The following is a 23,932-nucleotide window of genomic DNA, read 5'->3' as shown; positions in this document are numbered from 1 at the left end:
ACATATTGGTATTTTTTTTCTGTTATGCTTCTTCCAAATCCGCCTTGCACATCCATAGTGTCAGGAAAAAGCATTTGCCAGAAGAATTATAATCTTTGTTACACAGCATTTGTTACATAGCATTTACAGTATCCTTTTCAAAGCTTTCCTTGCTGCTCTGTTAGTTCCTAGCCTGCAATGTGTTTCTTGACTTTGCTGTTGACGATCAATCCTAAAACCCATTATTATCATTCACCAACTTATAAGCAAAACATAAATTAAGAAATGCCCAACTGGAAGAACACGATCGTGGTTTTAAAATTGGATGAAGGAACTTCAGCGATAATAATAATAATTACACCTCAAACAATAACATGTGCTTATCCCAGATCCTTACAAAAGACTTGTTGGGTGAATCAAAATGCCAAAACTTAGTCTAAACATCTGATGGACGTATGCAACCAACGATGTTAACGTTCTAATTCCAGTTGAGAACATCTCCAGGAGAAGTTTGTTTTCCAGGAGGTAGAAGTGACCCAACAGACAAAGATGAAATTGCCACGGCTCTTCGAGAAGCTAAAGAAGAAGTGGGACTTCTTCCTGAACAGGTTGAAGTCATCTGTAGACTTGTTCCTGGACTAGATAAAGTAGGTACCATTTGTCTGAAATATTTCAAAAAAGCTGTAAGTTGTGTTGAATGGGCCTTAAAAAGGAATACAACAAATTCACAGAGGATAATACTGTCAGCAGCCACTAATTCAAATGACAATAGACGTAATCCTTTGTATTGAGATTGTTGACATGGTCTATATCCGTGATGGCGAACCTACGGCATGCGTGCCCGAAGTGGCACATGGAGCCATGTCGCTCTCCCAGGTTTCTGGTGCGCATGCTCACACTATGATCAGCTGTCCTTTATGCGTGCGGGAGTGCCAGAAACCGGAAGAACTGGTTGTCTGGTTTCCATTTTGCGCATGCACGCCGACCTGCTGATCGTCGCATGCATGCGCATGCGCGCCAGTAACCGGAAGACAAGTTGGCTGGTGCACATGTGCGCGCCGGAAACTGGAAGTTCATTTCTAGGCACGAGTATGTCCACTGGGCAGCTTCTCTTTCAGGTCACGTCCCCAACGAGCATGCCCGTAGGCGCTTGAGCACTCCCTTTTCGGTGTCAAAAAGGTTCGCCATCACTGGTCTATATGTCCTTTAGTGGCTTAAGACTCAAATATTTAAACTCTGGCCTCCATCAATTCCAAAACCAGTCTACATTAAAAATTGCTGGGAAACCTTGCTCATGTCCTTTATCAATGCAATGGTCCTTCTGAGTAGTAGCATCTGTGGTATTCAGCTTCTGCTTGAGGGAACCATAGGTGTCCTCCCCCAGGCTGCCTTTTTTTTAAGGTAAGAACTGGAAATCCTGTGTTAACCTTTTAGATAATCTGTTACGGAAGGTACTTTTCAAAGAACGAACTCTCTTTTAAATTTCACACTTGCTGTTTTTAAGGAATGCAGATACTGTAGTTTTTCCCCATTACAGTTGTAAGTTGTGAAAGTAGTAAATGACTCATCATGTGGCCCACCTGGTTTAACCTTTTTTTTGTGGCAGTTGTTAAGCAAGTCACCAGGATTGCTAAATGAATCGGCAGTCGTTAAGCAATCATTATGGGGTATTTCACTGAATATTGCAAGCCGATGCCTGTTAAAACATCATGAATTGGAGTCACATGATCCATAAATGTGGGCCACTTGCTGAGCTCCCGAAATGCAGCCACATGCCTGGGAGGGCAGCCATTGGAGCTTTGGAATGAGATCAGAAGTACATTTTTTTGGGGGGGTGAGGAGTGTCTGGTCTTTGAACATTCGCTAAGTGACCAGTCATAAGTTGAGGACTATCTGTATTTTAATTGTGATGCTACCTTTTATTGACTTCTTTATAAACCATTCTGGACTGCTCCAAGAAGAAGAAGAACATAAGTAAGGGGTGGGCAAAATGAATTGACCTGGGAACTCTGGAATGCTTGGTTGACCTCCGTCCAATGCCATTCCAAGTACGGGTTCCAGTAGTTTTCAGAAATAAATCTTCCACAATGGAAGCTTGTTTCAAACCAGAGTTATGAATTTTACACGTCCCTCATATTGTTTAAGTAGTCCAGGGCTTGTCCCTTAGGTGTCTTCAAAAACATTGAGATTCCTTTCAGTGTTTTAAAAAGGGAAGACTATTTTGTTCACATTCAGTAAGACCCTGGATTCCCCCTCCCCCTCAAATTTATTTAGTAATTTGACTAAAGCGAATTGAAAGAATACTTGATTCAGTGGTGAAATTCATTTTTATTAACCACCGGTTCTGTGGGCGTGGCTTGGTGGTCGTGGTGTGGTTTGGTGGGCATGGCAGGGGAAGGATGCTGCAAAATCTCCATTCCCACCTCACTCTGGGGCCAGCCAGAGGTGGCATTTGCCAGTTCTCCAAACTACTCAAAATTTCCGCTACCGGTTCTCCAGAACCTGTCACAACCTGCTTGAATTCTTCAGTTGAGAGAAACCCCTGACTTGGTTAGAAATGTTAAAAGTTTAACTATAACTTTACTTCTCTCCCCTTTAGACGCATTCTGTCGTAACTCCAGTTGTAGCCTTCATAGAAGACACTTTTCAAGCCCAACCAAATCCAGAAGAAGTCAGTCACGTGTTCTCTGTACCGCTAGAGTATTTTATACGCCCTGCGAAACACAGCATTGTATCTTCGAAAACACAAAAGGGACACCCTCAATTTTTGTTACATTCCTTTGAATACAACGACCCAGAGCATCAGATGTTATTTAACGTGTGGGGATTGACTGCCCATTTTGCAATCTTTGTTGCTGTTGCAATTTACGGGGAGAAACCGATGTTTGAAGTTGAATTTGACCTGGATAATTTGAATTCTTCAGCTGAGAAAAACTTTATGATGCGCTACCATGGCATAAAAAGCAAACTTTGACAGGTAACATTGTCACCCCCTCCCCCCCAAATGTAATTGAAACTCTTGAAACTATGATCCATGTCTTAGCTAAAATAATTTGGTTAATTTGTATTTATAAATCACATTGGAAGCGTATAATGGCAGGAATCTGTTTGTGCCACATTCAGCTGTGATAGGGTGGTACTTAATTAAAATTTCAAAATGTAATTATCATTTTGGGCCCAAGTCTCTAATGCTTGGCATTTTATCCTTTTTTCCCCGTCTAAATCTAAATGCCAATAGAGATCATATGGGAGGGACTGCTAAGGTAAATAAATCTTTATAGGTTTGCATTACCAGTGCAAACCTTTTTGCACATTTTATACAAATAAAATGCACTTCTATTAGATTTTAAAAATATTCTCCTGTGTCTATATACCTACTGGGCTCTTTAATAGATCACTATAATATAAAAAGATAGTTATATATCAGGACCCAGATTGTTGGGGGCAATATGCTAACTCTGTAAACCACTTATAGAGGGCTGTAAAGCACTGTGAAGCGGTATATGTGTCCAAGTGCTATTGCTATTTTTGAGAAACAGAACTGTCATATGCACAATTCGAGTTGTGCTTCAGGCAGAAGCCTCTTGGTGGAGTTTAACTACTCACTACGTACAGCATCTGCACCATTCAATTTTGCTTTGTAAATGTCATTATTGTTACTCTTCAATGTACGTTTCTTGAAATTGAGAATTTAAAAAAAAGATATTAAAATGCTTCCTAATCATGTTACCACCTACTGCATTGGCAAGGGGAAAACAGAAATAAACTTCACTATTTCTCTAGGGATTTGACTTGATCAGTGATGCGGCAGAATTAATCAATCACTTGGATCACACTTTTTAGGTATGTATGACCTGGCATTAGGCACCCTTTTCTCTTAAAGCATTGCAGCTGTTAATTGTTCTCTATTTTTCATATCGAGATTGGAATCATAACTGAAGGATGCGGTATGTTCCTCACAAGAGAAGCTACTACAGAACCCATTCAGTTTCGGTTTGGATTCCAATTTTAATATAGTTAGTCCGTGTATAATTGACAGACTGGATTTTATCATAGATTTTAGTTGTTATGTATTATTTTATATTCTCCTTCATCTCCTTCCTCCTCCTCCTAGCGTATTCCTGCAGGTCCGCTTTTCGGATCATGGAATGCCACTTTGCGTCCCCTGCGCACAGGTCCATGGCGTTATTTATTTATTTTATACTAGAATTTTTAGTTGTGAATTTACTGAGTGTTTTTACTTGTTCTGGTCTCTGGTCTATGACTGTAATAATAGTAAACTGAAACTACTCCAGAACTGACATTTCTGCCAATTAAGTCCAGAAGCAGATGCTATTACAGAACTGCCAGTTTTTGTTTTTATTTTAAAAAAGTTCCCGGAAGTAATAAATAGTTTGGCTACTTGTATAGATTTTATTTAGATATCTCTTAGCATGAGATTGTTGCCTTCTTGCTAGCTCTTTTTCAATTCAGAGGTTCGGCTTCTTTTCCTTCATCTAAAATTTTATACCCATCCACGGTTGAAAAATAGCTGTTCCTGATATTTGAGGACTGGCACTTGAATGGTGGTGAAGTTTTAAAATCCTGGGGCTTTTTGGTAGCCTTGTTTGTCTACCAAATAAATTCAAAGCACCTTCCTTTCCAGTTTTCTTAAGGCTGGGGCTAAGGAAGAATTTTGTGGCAGGTTAGACTAAGTTCAGCCTACCTAAGGTAAAAGTAAAGGTTCCCCTCGCACATATGTGCTAGTTGTTCCCGACTAGGGGGCGGTGTTCATCTCCATTTCAAAGCCAAAGAGCCAGCGTTGTCCAAAGACATCTCTGTGGTCATGTAGTCGGCATGACTAAACACCAAAGGTGCACAGAACGCTGTTATCTTCCCACCAAAGTGGTTCCTATTTTTCTACTTGCATTTTTTACGTGCTTTCGAACTGCTGGGTTGGTAGAAGCTGGGAGAAGTAACGAGAGTTCACTCCGTTACGCGGTGCTAGGGATTCAAACCGCCGAACTGCCAGCCTTTCTGATCGACAAGCTTAACGTCTTAGCCACTGAGCCACCATGTTCCTTACTATCTAGTAGTAGCCTGTCTTAAGCAAAGTTTACAGACTTACCCTTGTTAGGAAGAGTCTGCCAGTAAGATTTAAACTACTTCTGGCTGTAAAACCACAATTTATCCTAACATTCTGATAACTTCACAAGAACTTAAGAGATGGACAGGGTCTCAAGTCCAACCTTTTTTGCAAGAATACTGTTGCAAATGTACATCAGCCTCCTTAATTCCACCTGCACCCTTTCTCCATCCTACTTTTCCAACTACAGGTATGCTAAGAAGCTAAAAAATGAAGCGGGGGCGGGAGGGGGAACCTTCCAGGACTTGAGAAAATACGCGAAGGAAAGGAGAGTGTTTTTGTTTGAAAACTGAAGTGTAAAAAAGAAGCAAACATACCCAGGTTATTTGGGGGCCTGGAGGAAAAGAGGAAAGTTTCATATAAGAACCTACAGACGGAGTAGGATTTAGCTGTTGTAATTACTTCTCTTGTCTACCAAAGGTGTGTTGCCATAGTAATTTGGTTTGGCTGAGGAATTAAAATGTAAAAACCCCTATCCACGGAGCAAGTCACACTGTTTGGAAAGGTTTGATTTTGCTTTTGCTTTTCCTGGAAGAGGAGAAAAACAACACCAGGGACTGTATTGTTCTCATTTTGTGAGAAATAACCAGGAACATTTTGACATTTAAAAAAAAAAAAAATCAGGTTTTTAAGTTGGGTAAGATGCATCACTTTTTGACCTCGGGTTTTTCATAAATATGATAGCCGCCTTCGGAGATGCACTTCTTGAGTTTCTTCCTGATTCCTTGATTTAAAGCCTGAATTGACAAGTGTTTCTATTCCCCACCGTGGCGCATGGAATTGAAATTATTAATATAAATGAGATCCCAAGGAAGCAGCGGAATTTATTATTTCTTCTCCAACTCTCTTAAGGGCATGGTCTGGGGCTAGTAAATCTGGACTGCAGAATTCCCTTTCCTGCCAACCAACAATTGTCTTGGCCAGTACAGCCCACGCTTGGTAGCAGGAGCAAAGTCAAATAGTCAATACTGGAAAGGGAAAAACTTGAATAAAAATGGAGCTATGAAAAAGCAAGTTGAAGGAACCATAAGGTGTACAGTAGTAAAATGAAATAAAAGTATCTTTAAAATAAAAATGTCTTTAAAAAGAAGCATAATTGTGCAATGAGTGCACTTTAGAGCAGTGGTTCTCAACCTGTGGGTCGGGACCCCTTTGGGGGTCGAATGACCCTTTCACAGGGGTCGCCTAAGACCATCGGAAAACACACATTTCGATGGTCTTAGGAACTGAGACACCAATTTTATGGTTGGGGGTCACCACAACATGAGGAACTGTATTAAAGGGTCGCGGCATTGGGAAGGTTGAAAACCACTGCTTTAGAGCGTGAAACGTTGACTGTCAGGAAAGAAATGGATTATTATATCAGAATTGTAAATGCAATTGGTTTAAAAGGTAAAGGTTCTCCTCGCACATATGTGCTAGTCGTTCCCGATTCTAGGGGGGGGGCGTGGTCATCTCTGTTTCAAAAGCTGAACAGCCAGTGCTGTCCGAAGAGGTCTCCATTGTCATGTGGCCTGCATGACTAAACACCAAAGGTGCCCAGAACGCTGTTACCTTCCCATCAAAATGTTCACCGTATTTTTCTACTTACATTTTTACATGCTTTTGAACTGCTAGGTTGGCAGAAGCTAGGACAAGTAACGGGAGCTCACTCAGTTATGCGGCACTAGGGATTCGAACCACTGAACTGCTGACCTTTCTGATCAACAAGCTCAGCATCTTAGCCACTGAGCCACTGCATCCCTTTGTGCAACTTGTTTAGTGAATGCTAAAGGTAACCTCCCAAAGCCTTAGATGTAAACTTCAGACATTGAGCTATCGTACCTTGTTCGTTTAACCATGTTTAAAAAACAACAACACGGATTGTGATTTCTGAATCCAGCAATACCATTGATTATCTAGATTACCTTAACAGAAATATGTAATCTAGGTTATTTGCTTTAATTTGCAATATTTATTAAAACAACCGTGGTCTTAACCACACTGGATCACACACAACCATTAAAACCAAACCAAATACATATAAATAATAAAATTCATAGTCAATTAGAGATGCAAGAAAAATAATGTACATGGAAGACACAATCTCCATGCCTTAAATCATCTGGAGCCAAAACCCAATTGAAAAAAGGATGGTTCTTTATAAATTCAAGAACGGAAGATGCCTTCTGAGACTCCATGTGTAATATATTCCATGATATAAAGGCTTCCAAGAGAAGGCCTGTCACAAACCTAGCTGGGGAATTATAAACCGCACCTGAAATGGTGCCTCTTAATCACTAATTTAGAAATACATGCTTCGGGGTTGAAATGTTGCTACCGTCTCTCTACAATGTAGGATATCTCTTCCTTGATGTTTCTAATTGTTGTACAGTTTCTGATGTATAAAAATAGAAAACGTGTCCTGCTGGGCAGATCAAATATCCACCTGTCTTTATTCAGCATCCTGTTTTTCACAGCTGGCCAATGCAGATGTTTCCAGGAAGCCCACAAGGGGAACCTGATGAAGACATTCATTGAACCTTGAATTCGTTCCCCTCCCCCCAAACAATTTCCAGTGGCTTCCTACCTTCAGAACATAAAACTATCATGGCTAAGGGGCGTTGGTTATTTTCGTTTTGTTTCTGCCTTAATAAAAATGGTGTGGGTAAGGAAAATGTAAGGAAATTAAAATGATGTACTTGGAAATATAGACCTACTGGTAGATAGATCTAGATCTATCTATAGATCTACCTATAGAAACTACTGATAGGTAGGACAGGTTCTAGGCCTCTTATACTTTTCTGTGGGTGCTTCAACACTGGAGACTGGACTTCCATTTGTCCAGAATGGTATAGGGCCGTGATGGCGAACCAATGGCACACATGCCACAGGTGGCACACACCACCCTCTCTGTAGGCATGTGCGCCATCGCCATCTGATCTTCTGGTTTCTGGTGCGCATATGCACGGTGGCTAGCTGATCTTCGCTGGCCACTGAAAACGGCCCAAATATGGCTTTTGGGGGATTGTTTTCCAGGCCATTTTTGGGCTGTTTTCTGAGCCATTTTCAGGGCATTTTTAAAGCTGTTTGGGGGCCACTGTTTTTCAGGGCATTTTCAGACTGATTTTTGGGCTGTTTTAAGGCTGTTTTGGGGGTGTTTCAGGCAATTTTCTAGCCTGAAATTGGCCAGAAAGCAGGCATGCGCACAGTGGCCAGCTGTTCTTCAGGTTTCCGGCTCTGCAGCGTGCGCATATGCCCATGCATGCATACACATTCCGGTTTGGGCACTTGATGCCGAAAAGTTTTGCCACCACTGGTATAGGATCTCCTGGTTGAGCAAGGAGGTCCCTTTCAGCCTTATTGTTCTATGTTCCTTTTCCCCCATGGCATTCCGGGGGTTTTCTGGAAGTCAAATCTTCTGATCTGTTGTTTGGGGGGGGGGGAGACTATTTTAGGTCTGGACCAAGATTACAAGAATATATCCCACCCTCCTTCCAGAACATGAGAAATTACAAAGGCAAACCCTAGTAATTTCCCATAATGCCCTAGAGTAGCAGCATGTTGGGATTTTAAAATGACAGAATGGCAACTTAAACTGCCAAGTTCTCTCAACATCAATTCTGCACTGTTAGTTTTAAGGCCCTGGCTTAATACATTATTTGATTAATATATATTTTAGTTGTTTAATACATTTTATTTGCTCGAGTCAGTAAAGAACGTATCATCTGCTGTGAGCAGTTATAGACTCTTCTCTCTCTGCTGTGAATTATTTACACTTTGCTGCTTTTAAATTTCCCCCCCCTGTTGCCGTCTATTTGACCTTCCCTCCCTTTTTTTGCCTGCTATGTTATAAATGAAATCGTGTTCCAGTGACCTTCATTGCATGTTGCTATGGAGCTGGGTTTTGTTTTGAATAAAAATTTTAAAAATAGAATATGTAATTTCATCATAATATTTTCAATTTATTTCTTCAAGTTTTATGATCATCACTCCGGAGGTGACTCTGGGTCTTTATACAGAGAGCTGAAAGCCACAACAATGCAAGTCAGAAAAATGATGATGATGAAGAAGAAAAATCATCTGTAAAATATGTAAATTATCCATTAGTAAAGGCATTGTATTGTCTGCAGATATGGGTCTGAAATTATATAGAACAGGTTAATTCTCTTGCACAAAAAAAGAGGTTTTCACTGTCAATTCGCTAGTAACATTCTCTTCATTACCTCATAAAATTATTCATATGATTCTTTTTTTTAGGAACCAAGGAATTCAAAATTAGTACAGAATTGCCCTGGTTTGCTTATTGCGGTAAGCCACCTTTTAACTAAGATTGAGGTCACTATCCTGATTCATCAATAGCATTAAGCTACTTTGGCAAGCTGCCTGAATATCAAAAATGAATAATACAAAGAATACTATAGAAACAATGTCTAGATTTACATACCACTCTATGTGAGTAGGTTTTGAATCACGGCTTGTAAAACAAACCTTAGTAGCCAAGTTAGCACATAAGGCTAAACACTGGCCTCGTATTCCTTATTAAAATAAACAAGCCAAAAGTAGCTTAATTACAATGCTGTATTTTTAAGACACTGGAAAAAGACAGAAGCTAGTCAGATTTAGCTTTGAAAGTCATTGTAATACTAAATAACACTAATATAAACCCTAAGAAAATAGAAAGATTAAAGGGAAAATATATATATATATATATAAAACAAAGAGAGGGGAACGACAGTAATCTCAGCTGAATCTTAAGGACTTGGGAAATAGTGATACTGGATATAATCAACTCAACATTCTTACAGCATTAAATTAAATGAAAACACTAGGCTGATGTGTATTACTACTGTTTGGAGACAGTAGTTCAGGGTGTTGTTTGTTTCATGCTCATCTTATGCTAACCTTTTGGGCTCAGGTAGAAGAATATGTGCAGGACTCCACTCTCGTGGACTCAGTGGTATTTCCTTCATGATGTTGTCATGACAACTACATCTCTTAAAGCATCGCAATGTACAGCATGCTCCTTTAGCAAGCAAAGAAAAAATGCCCACCAATCTATGATACCGGGGAAGAAGGCATGCAGTGGATTTGATTACTATTTTAGTGGTTTTCCACAATGACTCTGAACTTGGTAGAGAGGTACTTAAAGACTTGAGTCAAACTACATTTTTAAGCAAGTTTACTTCAGATACGAGAGGCTTTTATTCCCATATGCAACAGAGACCCCTAACTAGCTGTAAGAAGAGGAAATACTCTGTGATTATTACAAATATTCCTGGCCGGGAAAGGCTTTTTTGGAAGTCACAGCATCTAACTTATGGCATGATTGAAATTTTATTCTATGCCATGTGTCAGATGAGTGTTGAGGAATGAATGGAACCCTGACAACAGGGTAGTGAATGAGGTCAAAGCATAATTGGTTATCTTGCAAAACGTTGCTGACCATAATTTTTTTTCCCCTCAAAAACACCATCCGCTTAATTTTATTTCATGTGAAAATTGTTACAGGAGCTCTCTCGTCTTTCTATGTGCTGAATTAATTATTGAAGAAGCCTGGCAGACTCCCAGAATTTTATTTTTTTTATTTATTTCCTCATTTCAGAACATTTGGATATACTTTTATCTTTAGGAAATAAACATATGCATGCAAATGGATATCCATTATCAGTAGCAAAACTTCAGTTGAGCATGTGGTCCAGGAACTGAGCTTTGAGGCTTTCTTGTCTGTAATGCAAATATGCACGCATTCATGATACTGGACTAGGCAGCATGTATTTCCATGCTACAGTTGGCAAAGTTTATTGCAGATTGTTGAGATATGTGGAATCTCTGTTGTGGAGAGAGAAAAAGCTAGTGGGAAATGCTGATACTGGAAGCAGACATGCAAGGAATAGCTATTTTGCAGTATACCGGTAAGTAAAAAGGTTCAAGGAGTTGGACATTAATTACATATTGCTTCCTGTTCCTGGCACAACACTTTCTATTTAACGGGGCTGGACAGATACCTCTGCTGTCTGACAATTTGCAATGGATCTTCTTGCCATTGTATTGCTGGACAGCTCCAGGTTAGCTAATACAGTCACACCTTGATACTCAACTGTTTTTAAATTTGTCAAATTCCGTATTCAACACATTTTGACATGAAAATTTTGTCCTGGTACTGATCATTTGTTTGATACTTGATGCAGAAGCTAGAACTTGTCGGTCAAAACCAAGGGCCATACTTTAGTCACAAGTTAGCTCTTGCAAAATACATTTCGTGTATTTTTGCACATTCAATTTATTTACATTATTCCTTATGGGAAAAGTTTGATACTCACCATTTTTGGTACTCCATTACGCCTCCTGGAGCCAATTAACAAGTATCAAGGTACCACTGTGTAATGTAAAGACACCTTATTAGCATTGGTGGATACATAACATAAAGTTTTTGCAGGGGTAGAAACAGATGCTAAAGCAGTGGTGTCCAACCTTGACAATTTTAAGACTTGTGGATTTCAACTCCCAAAATTCCCCAGCTAGCCATGAGTGATACCCCCTTTGCTAAAGAGTGATAATTTTTGGGATGGAGCTGGCCAGAGTCAACATCATTCAAGGACATTTTGTGTATGCATCTGATCCTCAAGTGAAATGTTTTTGTCCACTTTGTGGCTTGTTTTCAACACGGATGAATTCATGTTTGCGATGACTGCGTTTCATAATAAAAGTACAGAACTGTGTATTTTATGCATGCTACAGGTAAAGAATGCATCAGTTCATGTTATCTTACATGCAAGCGATGGCATCTGGTATCAATGTCAAAAATTCCATCATGCTAGAAGGGAGTGGGGTTTGTTTTCGGTTTTATACAAATGACTTGCCCTGTCAGCATTGTAGGAGTGTTCTCGGTCTTGATTAGTCTGTTGTTTATTATTTGATTGCTTGCCTGAATTGGTAGATCCTTGATTGGGGTATTGTTGCTTGATTATTAATCTAGTAACAATCTTGTTGTTAATCTCTGTTCATATGGGTTTGATTGCTGACAAGGAAGTATTTTGGTCTTTGTTTCCTCCTTAGCTTTTTGATTGTCTGTTTTGATTGATATGTAGATGTTGCTTATCTGTATGTGTCTAATGATGGCTGATTTGTCTGAGTGCCAAGCTTCCAGGAATTGTATAGTGCTTTTGAACTTGGCTTGGTCTAGAAGCTCACAGTCTCTCAGTTAAACTTATGGTGAACTCTCTCCATGTATTATGCATTTAAGGAGTTTTCATCATATCTTCTGCTAATTGGTATTGGACATGTAGAAGACATTGACTAAATAAATAAATGCTCCTTGTACGTATTTCTCTTCTAGAACTGAGCTATAGGTTTGTTCGTGGAATCCTGCTGTTCTTAAATACAGTGAAGGACTCTATTTCATCCCAGCGATAAAATAAGAGTCAGTTACTTGACATGATGGACCTATTGCTACATTGAACTGAGTGTAGCACTGTCTTGTCCTTAGTAGAAAAAAGGGCTATGCTTATATTGTGCCTTAAGCGATAATGTACGTTTTTTGGTCTTGGCATTATGTCAACCCATGATTTAGGGTTCAATATATAGGTGCAATTAGCTTTAACTTATACCCCGCTTACAATAAAAGTAAGAAGATATACTGATTTTGGGAATGTTCTCCCAACATGACATATATGTTTTAAGTTCTTCTTAGCTAAGTTTATAAGAAAGTTGAAGTGGTGTAGGGTTTCCTGCCTAGTCCAAGTGGTTGGACTAGAAGACCGTCAAGGCTCCTTCCAACTCTATTCTATTCTATTCTATTCTATTCTAGTGAAGATAAGAGAAGGACCAGGTGAGACATGATAGCATGTTCTAGTATTTGAGGGCTGTCACAGAGAGGAAGGGATCAAGCTACTTTCCAAACCATCTGAAGGCTAGACAAGGAATAATGGATGGAAACTGAACAAGGAGAGATTCAACCTAGAAATAAGGAGAAGTAAGGAGAACAACAACCAACCCATGGAACAGAAGTTGCCTTCAGAAGTTGTGGGAGCTTCATCCCTGGAAGCTTTCAAGAAGAGACTGGACTTCCATCTATGAGAAATAGTGTATGATCTCTTGCTTAGGTGGGGGTGGGAGTTGGACTAGATGACCTGCAAGCTCCCTTCCAACTCTGTTAATCTGTTAATCCTCTGTTAGATGCCTTATATAATATTGGTAATTAGACCTAAGTTTGAAAGGACACAGCTCTTTACCAATTTTAGCCAGAAACAGAAGAACGCAAAGTGATGACCTCAAATTATGAGTTTGAGGCAAGGGGTGACCTTTTATTTATTTTTTAAAAAATATGGTAGCCCTTCTTTCAATATTCTTAAGATGCTATTTTGATTATTCATCCAGTAGTGAAAGTCTCTTGATATTCCGATGGGCCAAATAGCATGGACTGGTTTGACTTCTTTTCTTCAAATGCCTACCACAGCTCTTGGAAAATGCTCATTTCTGTCAGCCCTTTTTCATTCTCTGACTTCCTCCTGCCCAACCAAATGAACGTGGATTTGGACTTAGTTTTGTGACAACTGCACTGTTAAAAGATTAACACTGTGTTTCAATGGTCCCCTTCAGAATTCAGCAGTAGGAGCCCAGTCATCCGTGATTCAGTCTGAAGCTTGCTCAGTTTTCCCTAATCTGTTTTGATAGCTATGCCTGAAGACTCCTGGTGATGTTTAAAGGATTCTGTTGAAAGCCAAACTACATGCAATTGGGAAGTCATCCAGCAATGTCATTGAACCCAGGAAGTGCAAACAATTCTAATTTCAAGCCATAAATTGAAATAATTGGTTGATATCCAATACATATTGAAGAAGCAAATTCATTCCAGCTTGTGCCTTTTTTCCCCCTCGTGGAACATTGAAAACCTATTTGAAACACATTTATTTAGATCCCAGTGGACATAACGAGTTAGGAGATTATAATCTCCAAGTGTAATTTTATTAAACTAAAGGTGCCCATTGAAGAATTATCTGAGCTTTTTAAAGTAACTTCATAGGTACTAAAATGCAGCAATACATTGTAAGCAGGTTTGTTTCAGGCTGAAAAAAAGAAATTTGGCTCTTAATAATCAACTACAAGCTTAAATTCTTTCCAGTAGGTTTAGTACCTCTCAATTATCAACTCAATCAATGTAGAAATGCAAAATTTGAACAGAATTTGCACATTCATTCATTCCTTTTATATATACTGTATATTATCCCATCTCACTTACATGACTCTGAGTGGCTTATAAAGTTAAAAAGCCCCAAAACAATACAGAAATAAACCAAAAACATACACATGTAATATTAAAAACAATTACAACATAAAGATATAATCAGCAGGAGAGTATATGGCAAATTATCTCTGAATTTTAAAACAGTAGGCAAGGTGTTTTATTTGAAACTGCCAAGTGGAATTGTCTGAATTAAATGTCACATATCCTGGTGAATTTTTTATTCTTTCCCAACTGAAAAGAAATATGCCTATTTAACTACTCTTGGTTAGAGTAATGAACTTTAAAGTTTTATCATCTATAGTCTTAGAAAGTAGTGTAATGTTCCATAGGATTGTAAGTCTGGACTTGTATCTTTGGTAAAGTATAAATTGAGATTTAATACTACTTTATTGCATAGTTTATTTTCCCAAGACATTTGTGCCACCTCTATTTCAATGTTATGGGCTAGTTCAACTGACCCATTATCTATCTCTCTTTTATTTTGGCAGTTACATGTTCAAAATGTTCTCCTGAGCCGGCCAAATTTTGTATTATTTCTTGGAGAATCTGCCAAATGATCCTTTCAGATTTGGCCCAGTTATGATCTAACGGGGCCCCAAATGTTATTTGGCTTATGCCAATGTGCTTGTGATATTTGTTATCGTCCGTCTGTCTGTCTGTCTGTCTGTCTATCTATCTATCTATCTATCTATCTATCTATCTATCTATCTATCTATCTATCTATCTATCATCTATCTATCTATTTGTATCCTACCTTTATTAGTTTTACAAATAACTCAAGGCGGTGAAGATACCTAACACACCTTCCTCTTCCTATCTTACCTCAACAACAGATCTGTTACGTGGGTTGAGAGTAAGGGACTGGCCCCATGTTTATGCCTAAGGATGGACTAGAACTCACTGACTCCTGGTGTTTGAGCCAAATTCACCCAGCAGATTTTGATGCCTAAGGCGGGACTAGAACTCATAATGTCCTGTTGATTTGCCCAAAGTCACCTGGATGGCTTTCATGGCTAAAGTGGGGGTAGATTTCAACGTCTCCTGCTTTCTAGACTTGTGCCTGCACCACTAAACTAATCTGATTCTTTTTTTTTTCATTCTGGCCTATTTTAGTTTATCCTGGCCACAGAGATGTCTCGAGCAAACCACAATTTTGTCAGAGTGAGGAAATCTGCATTACGATACCATGATATAAAGTCTACTCACTACATATTTATGTGCAACATTGTGATGGGATACTGTGCATTACAACGTTGCAATGAAATGTTTATTATTTGTCCCCTATAGATGCAACATAGAAGCCCATGATTTCCCCAAAACTATAATAAAACGTCTATGTGGGTTTGTGTAAGTAGATTCACATTTGCACACATACCTATTTATTTGGTATGCATATGTTTTCCATGCATAATATCCATAGTCACAGTCTTCCTGTAATTCCGCCTTCCTTCAGATCTGACATATTCCATTCAAACTCTGAAATGCCACCTAAGTGATAATGGCCCAAAATCTCTTACATTAAATTCTACATGGTTTTTTAACTGCAAAAAAAGAAAAATGTAATGACATTAGATGATTAAAGACAACCAAGGGAAGGAAGCATGCTAATGAAGCACCCAACATGAAGGACAAAGCAAGTTCAAGTAACTGCTTTGAAGCCTGGCTGTTTCACTAATAGGCTGAATCTTTTACGAGCAAAATTCTATCCTGATATGGAAAACTAAAAATAATATCTAGTCTCTGGACTTTATATAAGCCATTCCAATCTGTTTTCTCATGCTGAGGAGCACATTCTTTTAATGGGCACTAGCAATTGAGTCTTCTGGATATTGAATTCCTACTCTTCTGTAGGATAAATGGGTTTGTACTTCACCAATAATATAGAGAGAGATATCCACGCATGTATACACAGAGAGGGAGGGAGGGAGGGAGGAACCCCCTAAACACAAAGCTCTGTTTAAGTAATGCCAGCATGACTTTCAGAGATGGAATTGATCTGTAATGTCAAGTGAGAGTTTAAATTTCCCAGACACTAAATTTATATACGCACAGAAGAAACAAATAATTTACCCCCAATAAACTTGCCATATTTTCTCCATGAGTGCTAAGAATCACAACAAGTGGACTCCGTCTCTGTCAGGAATACTAAACAAGGCAAAAACACTTCAGAAGTGACAGAATACAAGGAATAAAAGCATATATTTCTCAAGGGAAGTTGCACCAGGGACTCCGGCAGATAAAATTTTGGTTTAGAGTCAATTACTTCCCGCTGTTTAGTGAACAGAAATGTTTCTCTTATGTTTATTATCTTCATATCTTTTACAAGCAACCTTACCATCTCCCTAGAATCTTAAGTAAATATAATACCAAGGGAGAAAAAAACTGGATAATTCCAAAATTAGAGTTAAAAATTCAACGAGTGAAATCTCCAAGAAGTATATCACTTTGTCCCTGTTATATTACACTCCCAGTAAGACAATGATATGATCCACATTTTTATTGTTGTGTTGTATGATTTATAAAAGGGATGTGGTGGCTCAGTGGCTAAGACGCTGAGGTTGTTGATCAGAATGATCAGCATTTCATCAGTTCGAATCCCTAGTGCCGCGTAACAGAGTGAGCTCCCGTTACTTGTCCCAGCTTCTGCCAACCTAACAGTTCGAAAGCACGTAAAAAATGCAAATAGAAAAATAGGAACCACCTTTGGTGGGAAGGTAACAGCGTTCCTTGTGCCTTTGGCATTTAATCATGCCGGCCACATGACCACAGAGACGTCTTTGGACAGCACTGGCTCTTTGGTTTTGAAACGGAGATGAGCACCGCCCCCTAGAGTCGGGAACAACTAGCACATATATGCGAGGGGAACGTTTACCTTACTTTATTATTTATTGCTGACTGAGCATTGGTCTCTGCTTGGGGATTTCTCATCCACTAAGAATTTCTACTGGGAACAAAAGTACTTTTGTAATACAGGGAGCTCCTTGGCTGATATCAAAACCTCAAGTAGGTTGGACTTCGTTGGCCATTACATGGAAGACGAAGAAGGTGACCCAAGAATTTAAGCAACCCTGCATATTAAGATGGATGTTGAAATAAAGCTAAAGTCCTAGAATTAAACTATTTCTGTGCAATCACCAAGAAAGCTGGTATATGGTTGCATCTCTATGTGTCCATTTCAACTCAGAGCTGGTTTTACCTATACTATTACTTGTGTAAAGGCCTGTTTTGTTAGCTTTTATGTTGACTGAGGCTTTTTTCCCCCAATATCTATTGGATGACACATAAATAATGTATAAACCCAAGCTTCCTATGCACTCTGTACACAATCTGCACCGTCACAGTTCGACCTCGGGCAGTTGCAGAAAAACAGCAATGCCTTTTAGTTTGCTAAGATAATGTCTTCTATGTTTTGAAATGTGGGATGCAAAATCATTTGAAATATTGTTTTTTTTAATCCAATACCTGGCAACGGGTTCCCGGGTGGAATAATGAGCTTTAAATCTACCTCACACAAGCAGAATCTATCTACTTTCTAAATATACTACACATTTATCCCTGAGGATTTGTTTACTTAAGGGGGCGCAATTTTGCTAAGCATTTTCATTTACCTACAGGATTTCTCTTTCCATTATGAGGCGGCTGATATAATTGAGGGAGCCAGTTTAATGTAGTGATTAAGGCGCTGGATGAAAAGAAAGGAGATGCTATGTTTTAGTTCGGCCTTAGGCAAAAAAGCCAGTAGAAGTCTTTCTTTTCTTAGCCATAGGAAGAAGACAAATCATTTCTAAAATGGTGCCTAGAACCAGCAGTGACAACAACAACTTTTCATTTGCAAATAGCGGGACATCCATTGGTGTCCTTGTTCCTCCACCTTATATTTTTTAAAAATCTGAAAGTTTAAAAGACTATTGCAATAAAGTTTGTAGAAGCAGCGGCAGCCAAAAAAGCCAATGCAATCCTAAATTGCGTTAACAGAGGGATGCAATCAAGATAAAGTGAGGTACTAATACCATTCTATATAAAGCCCTAGTAAGACCACATCTAGAGTACTGAATCCAGTTTTAGTCACCACACTATAAAAAAGATGTTGAGACTCTAGAAAAAGTGCAGAGAAGAGCAACCTGGATGATTAGGGGCCTGGAGACTAAAACATATGAAGAACAATTACAGGAACTGGACATGCCTAGTCTAGTGAAGAGAAGGACCGGGGGAGACATGAGAGCAGTCTTCCAATATTTGAGGGGCTGCCACATAGAGGAGGGGGGTCAAGCTATTTTCCAAAGCACCAGACAAGGAATAATGGATGGAAACTGACCCAGGAGAGATTCAACCTAGAAATAAGGAGGGACTTTCTGACAGTGAGAACAATCAACCAATGGAACAGAAGTTGCCTTCGGAAGTTGTTGGAGCTTCATCACTTGAGACTTTCAAGAAGAGATTGGACTGCCATTTGTCAGAAATGGTGTAGGGTCTCCTGCTTGAGTGGGGGGTTGTATCTATAAAGTCCCAACTCTGTTAATCTGTTAAAATGATTTGGGAGATGGATGGGAATCCTGTAAGAAGGCAAATCAGAAAACAAAACAAAACAGTGTGGATGTATCCATTTATATCATCAGGAACTGGCTCAGTCCAAAGAAAACTATTTTTTTTTAATTGACAAAATCTTTCTTCTTGGACTCACTTCGTTTTGCTAAGGGATGGAGGGAAGATGGGTCGACTGTATCTCTTAAACATCATGTGGGAGACTGTACTGATGAAGATACTATTGTAGGAAGTTAGCACCCACCCCTCTCCTAGAAGAATGAAATATTTTAGGAAATATTAAAAGAGCAGAATATTTCCCCTAAAAGGGAGGCAGAGACTCACCCCCCCCACCTTTGTTAAAGGGCCATTAAGGCCTGGCCCAGTCTATTCTACATAATAAAGATCTACCTCCTTCAGGAGAGCCTTTTATTTCCCTCCATTGCATCACCCAGCAAGATTCAACCAAAGGTAACACACAGACTAACCTACAAAGTTAACCCTGCATGGCCCTATGGGTGTCTGACAACCAATCAGAATCTAAACTCAATTTTTTTGCCCAGGATTTCAAACCATGTAGTCCTTGTCCACCATTAAAACCATCTTTTCAAGCAGTCTCCATGTTTCCAGTGTCTTTCTCCCCACTGGGAACTGAACCCATATGGATATTTCTTCCAACACTATCAAAGCACATTAGAAACCATCTTGCTATTATGGGAATCTGTTGTCTGAGCTTTTAATCTCCCCACTCAACAATTCTGGCAAAACCCCACCAAAATTACACTCGGGAGCAAAATCAAGGATATATTTTGCCCTATCCAGATTGTGCACTAAAGCTGGACACAGCTGGGCACAGTTGGTAGGCAGAGAAATTATATTATCCCGAGAGGAGAGATTCTCCCAGTTTTTCTAGGATAAAACTCTCCCTTAAGGGTAGCAGAAGCAGCACCATTCCTGGGAAGAATTCTCACCTGAAAATGGGAGAGAATGAAGATGTGAGAAGACCAGGATACTGCAGGCAGATGGAGAATCATGTATGCTGAAAGACGAGATAACTCACTTAGCCCAAAAATGCTATTTATTCTCCCCACCACCACCAAACCCTCTTTAAAAGAATTTCTAAAGCAAATTCTCCTTCATCAAATGGAGTGAGAGCAAATAGAAAACAACCCAGAAAATGTAAGTGAATGCATTGCATATCTCTTCCACTGAAAGCAGAAGCCATTTTTACTTCCATGTACATTGTTATGTTTTTTTGTGTGTGTGTGTGTGTGCGATGGAAAAAAAATACAGCTCTCAGTAGAATCTTTAAACAGAAAATTGCTTCATTACAGCCATGATTCATACTGACTTCTGGAGAGAAGGGGAAAAAGAGCTTTGAGTGAAGTTGGCCAGGAAGAGGGAGGAAGAAAAACAATGATCTTAGATTATGAATAAGCTTTTTGAAGGACAAGATTGCTTGGCCCAGAAAATTGGCATAGAGAAGTTTTCATGCGTTTCCTCTACTGAATCGTTTTCAGTAATGAAGACAAGCCATTGGGAAGCAGTTCTCTTAAATGAAAGAAAAGGGATTGTAATTGCAATAGTAGAAATAAAATAAAAAATTCTCAAGTATGAGAAAGTCAACATTGGGACCACCACGTACCTTGTCCTTGGTTAGATGGGCTCAAAGGGATGCTAGGTAGACTTATTCCCAGGATTCTTTCAATTGGATTCCAGCAGTGACAGCAGAATGGTGGCTTAAATAATCCTTTTTTCCAGAAATACAATTCCAGAGTTGTATAAAAACAGGCAAATTCTACAACAGAGAAACAGCACTGATGGTGCTCACAATGAAGATTTGAGAGCATCAAGCACTCCACAGACAAAAATACTTCAGGTGTAAACCATTCCATACATTATATGCTTATTTTGCCTGGTATTATGCATATTTTTATGATATCAAAAGGAATTGCTGGACTATGTAATCAACACAATGTACAGAAAGAATCCAGACTTCTGTTTGTGGGATCCTTGGCGATCTCTGAGCTTGGTTGTTTTCTTGCAGATCACCCAACTAGGTAACATTATCAGTGCTGGAAAGCAGTGGGGTTTGCTCTACATACAATGGTTTTCCCTGCTAATGTGGGTAGAAAACTGGTTCGTTGATTCCTGAATAGAGAGCAGATCCCATTCCTTTCTAGCACTGATGATGTTACATGGTTGGGTAAAGAAGCATCTGCCAGTTGGATGAGAAGCAAAACGTCTTCAAAGAAACAAACAACAAGAAAGTCCAGTTGCCTCCTGAGAAAGCACCTTTGGGACATACCACTAAGGACTTCACAGTTCAATCCTGAGCTACCAAATATTCTCTTTTGTTAGAGTCTTGTTTATTTCTAAGCCTTAAGCATATTCATTTCAAGACTGCATCGGAGCCAAATTCATTCATATTGCTGTTTTTTCCCCCCATTTTCACAAAAAAACCTTGAATTGTTGACGTGTCCACTCTTCCCTGCATTTTTAATTCGCCCTTCCTCACCTGCCTTTGTGATGTCACAATGCAGCCGAACTAATTAGCTTTCTAGCAGCATTGTGTCATCCCAACCATTGTTTGTGATTCGAAATTGGCTGCCATTACCCCTGAGATTAAAGCAAAACAGAAATTGAAGCAACAGTTGGAGAAGAAAACATCAGTCAAGTAGCACCAACCAATTTTTGCCTTTTTTGCTTTTATTTTTAAGGTGGACTTCAGAAAATCTGTACGGTCAGGTTTTCAGTGCAGTATTGTCTGAGGACAATTTTCTACACTATAATTTAGATTTAAAAAAAAACAGATGGAAAATAAGATGTATTATTTAGGTGGGCAATGTTTGGGGAATGTCAGCTCCATTTGGCCCTTTTCTGTACTTACGTTGTGAGACAAAATTGTTTATTTTTGTTAACTGAGCTGAGCCTACTTTAGGGCTTACGCTGCAGCGACTGTGTCTTCTCGTTTTGAAACAAACAGAAAGTAGCAGTGGGGGGGAAAGCAAACTCAACATTTTGGTTGGAGGAACAAAAAAAGAGATGGAAAATCACATTTTATGTTACTGGTACTACTGGTTTAGATAACAAATAGTTCCATTAAAAAACACTTTATGTACTGCTTAAAATTCTAAATGTCTTTTCAACTGACATGTTTCACTGAAAATCAATTATCAGTGAACTAGCCTGATAGCCACTAACAGAAGTAAATCAGAACTTAGTTCCATGCTGGGATTCATGGAAAAAAGGACTTCTTTTTCTTCTTTCATTGTGGACTACACTGTAATGTGACTTATTCATTGGATTACTTTATGGTGTCAACCCAGAAAGATAGATAAATAGATGGTAGGTAGGTATCGGCAGACAGATACAGACAGAGATGATGGGATGGGATGGAATAGGGCAGAGTAGGATAGGATAGGACAGGACAGGACAGGATAGGATAGGATAGAATAGGTCTGGAAGGACATTGGAGGTCTTCTAGCTCCCAGCTCAAGCAGGAGAACCTATACCATTTCAGAGAAATAGCTGTCTAGTCTTTTCTTAAAAACCTCCAGTGATGGAGCGCACACAATTTCTGGAGGCAAGCTGTTCCACTGGTTAATTGTCCTCACTGTTAGGAAGTTTCTCCTTAATTCCAGATTTGATTAGATAGATGATAGATAGATGATAGATAGATAGATAGATAGATAGATAGATAGATAGATAGATAATACAATAATACAATAGTAGAGTTGGAAGGGACCTTGGAGGTCTTCTAGTCCAACCCCCTGCCTAGGCAGGAAACCCTATACCGTTTCAGACAAATAGCTATCCAACATCTTCTTAAAGACTTCCAGTGTTGGGGCATTCACAACTTCTGGAGGCAAGCTGTTCCACTGATTAATTGTTCTCACTGTCAGGAAATTTCTCCTCAGTTCTAAGTTGCTTCTCTCCTTGATTAGTTTCCACCCATTGCTTCTTGTTCTACCCTCAGGTGCTTTGGAGAATAGTTTGACTCCCTCTTCTTTGTGGCAACCTCTGAGATATTGGAATAATGCTATCATGTCTCCCCTAGTCCTTCTTTCTCTTAAGCTAAACATACCCAGTTCCTGCAACCGTTCTTCATATGTTTTAGTCTCCAGTCCCCTAATCATCTTTGTTGCTCTTCTCTGCACTCTTTCTAGAGTCTCCACATCTTTTTTACATCGTGGCGACCAGAACTGAATGCAGTATTCCAAGTGTGGCCTTACCAAGGCATTATAAAGTGGTATTAACACTTCACGTGATCTTGATTCTATCCCTCTGTTGATGCAGCCTAGAACTGTGTTGGCTTTTTTGGCAGCTGCTGCACACTGCTGGCTCATATTTAAATGGTTGTCCACTAGGACTCCAAGATCCCTTTCACAGTTACTACTACTGAGTAAGGTATCACCTATACTGTACCTGTGCATTCCGTTTTTGTTGCCTAAATGTAGAACCTTACTCTTTTCACCATTGAATTTCATTTTATTAGATAGTGCCCAATGTTCAAGTTTGTCAAGATCCTTCTGTATCTTAAGCCTATCTTCTGGAGTGTTGGCTATTCCTGCCAGCTTGGTATCATCTGCAAATTTGATGAGTTCCCCATTTATTCCCTCATCCAAATCATTGATGAAGATGTTGAAGAGTACTGGGCCTAAAACAGAGCCTTGGGGTACTCCACTGCATACTTCCCTCCATGTAGATGCAGTTCCATTGAGAACTACACGTTGAGTGCGGTTGGTCAGCCAGTTACCAATCCATCTGGTGGTGATGCTGTCTAACCCACATTCTTCTACTTTATCTAGTAGTAGGTTATGGTCTACCTTATCAAAAGCCTTACTGAAGTCCAAGTAAACTATATCAACGGCATTCCTCTGGTCCACTAATTTTGTCACATTATCAAAGAATGCAATAAGATTAGTCTGGCATGATCTGTTTTTGACAAATCCATGTTGGCTTTTGGCTATTACTTTGTTTGCTTCTAGGTGTTCGCAAATTCGTTGCTTGATTATTTTTTCCAGAATCTTTCCTGGTATTGAGGTTAGGCTGATAGGTCTGTAGTTTCCTGGATCTAA

General features: G+C 39.3%; 1 protein-coding gene across 7 annotated transcripts in view; it reads left to right on the top strand.

Moving 5' to 3' along the window:
* Positions 1-23,932, top strand: part of NUDT7 (nudix hydrolase 7) — a 32,941-nt gene that overhangs the window by 5,554 nt on the left and 3,455 nt on the right. For 3 of the 7 annotated variants that reach the window (XM_081963668.1, XM_081963669.1, XM_081963670.1), the window contains exons 3-4: positions 468-626; positions 2,579-3,332. In XM_081963668.1, coding sequence (XP_081819794.1) covers positions 468-626; positions 2,579-2,953 — 534 coding nt within the window. In that variant the 3' untranslated portion in view covers positions 2,954-3,332. Of the gene's footprint in view, positions 1-467; positions 627-2,578; positions 3,333-3,762; positions 3,823-5,294; positions 5,313-7,563; positions 7,583-15,443; positions 15,671-23,932 lie in introns of those variants that run through there. The other 4 variants (XR_014176281.1, XR_014176282.1, XR_014176283.1 and 1 more) reach the window with 4 other exon arrangements.

Source organism: Natrix helvetica, assembly GCF_964273705.1.
Source record: "Natrix helvetica genome assembly, chromosome: 10".
NCBI lineage: Eukaryota > Metazoa > Chordata > Lepidosauria > Squamata > Natricidae > Natrix > Natrix helvetica.
Note: the sequence above shows the minus strand (reverse complement) of the source record. Positions and strands in the feature narration are given on the sequence as shown.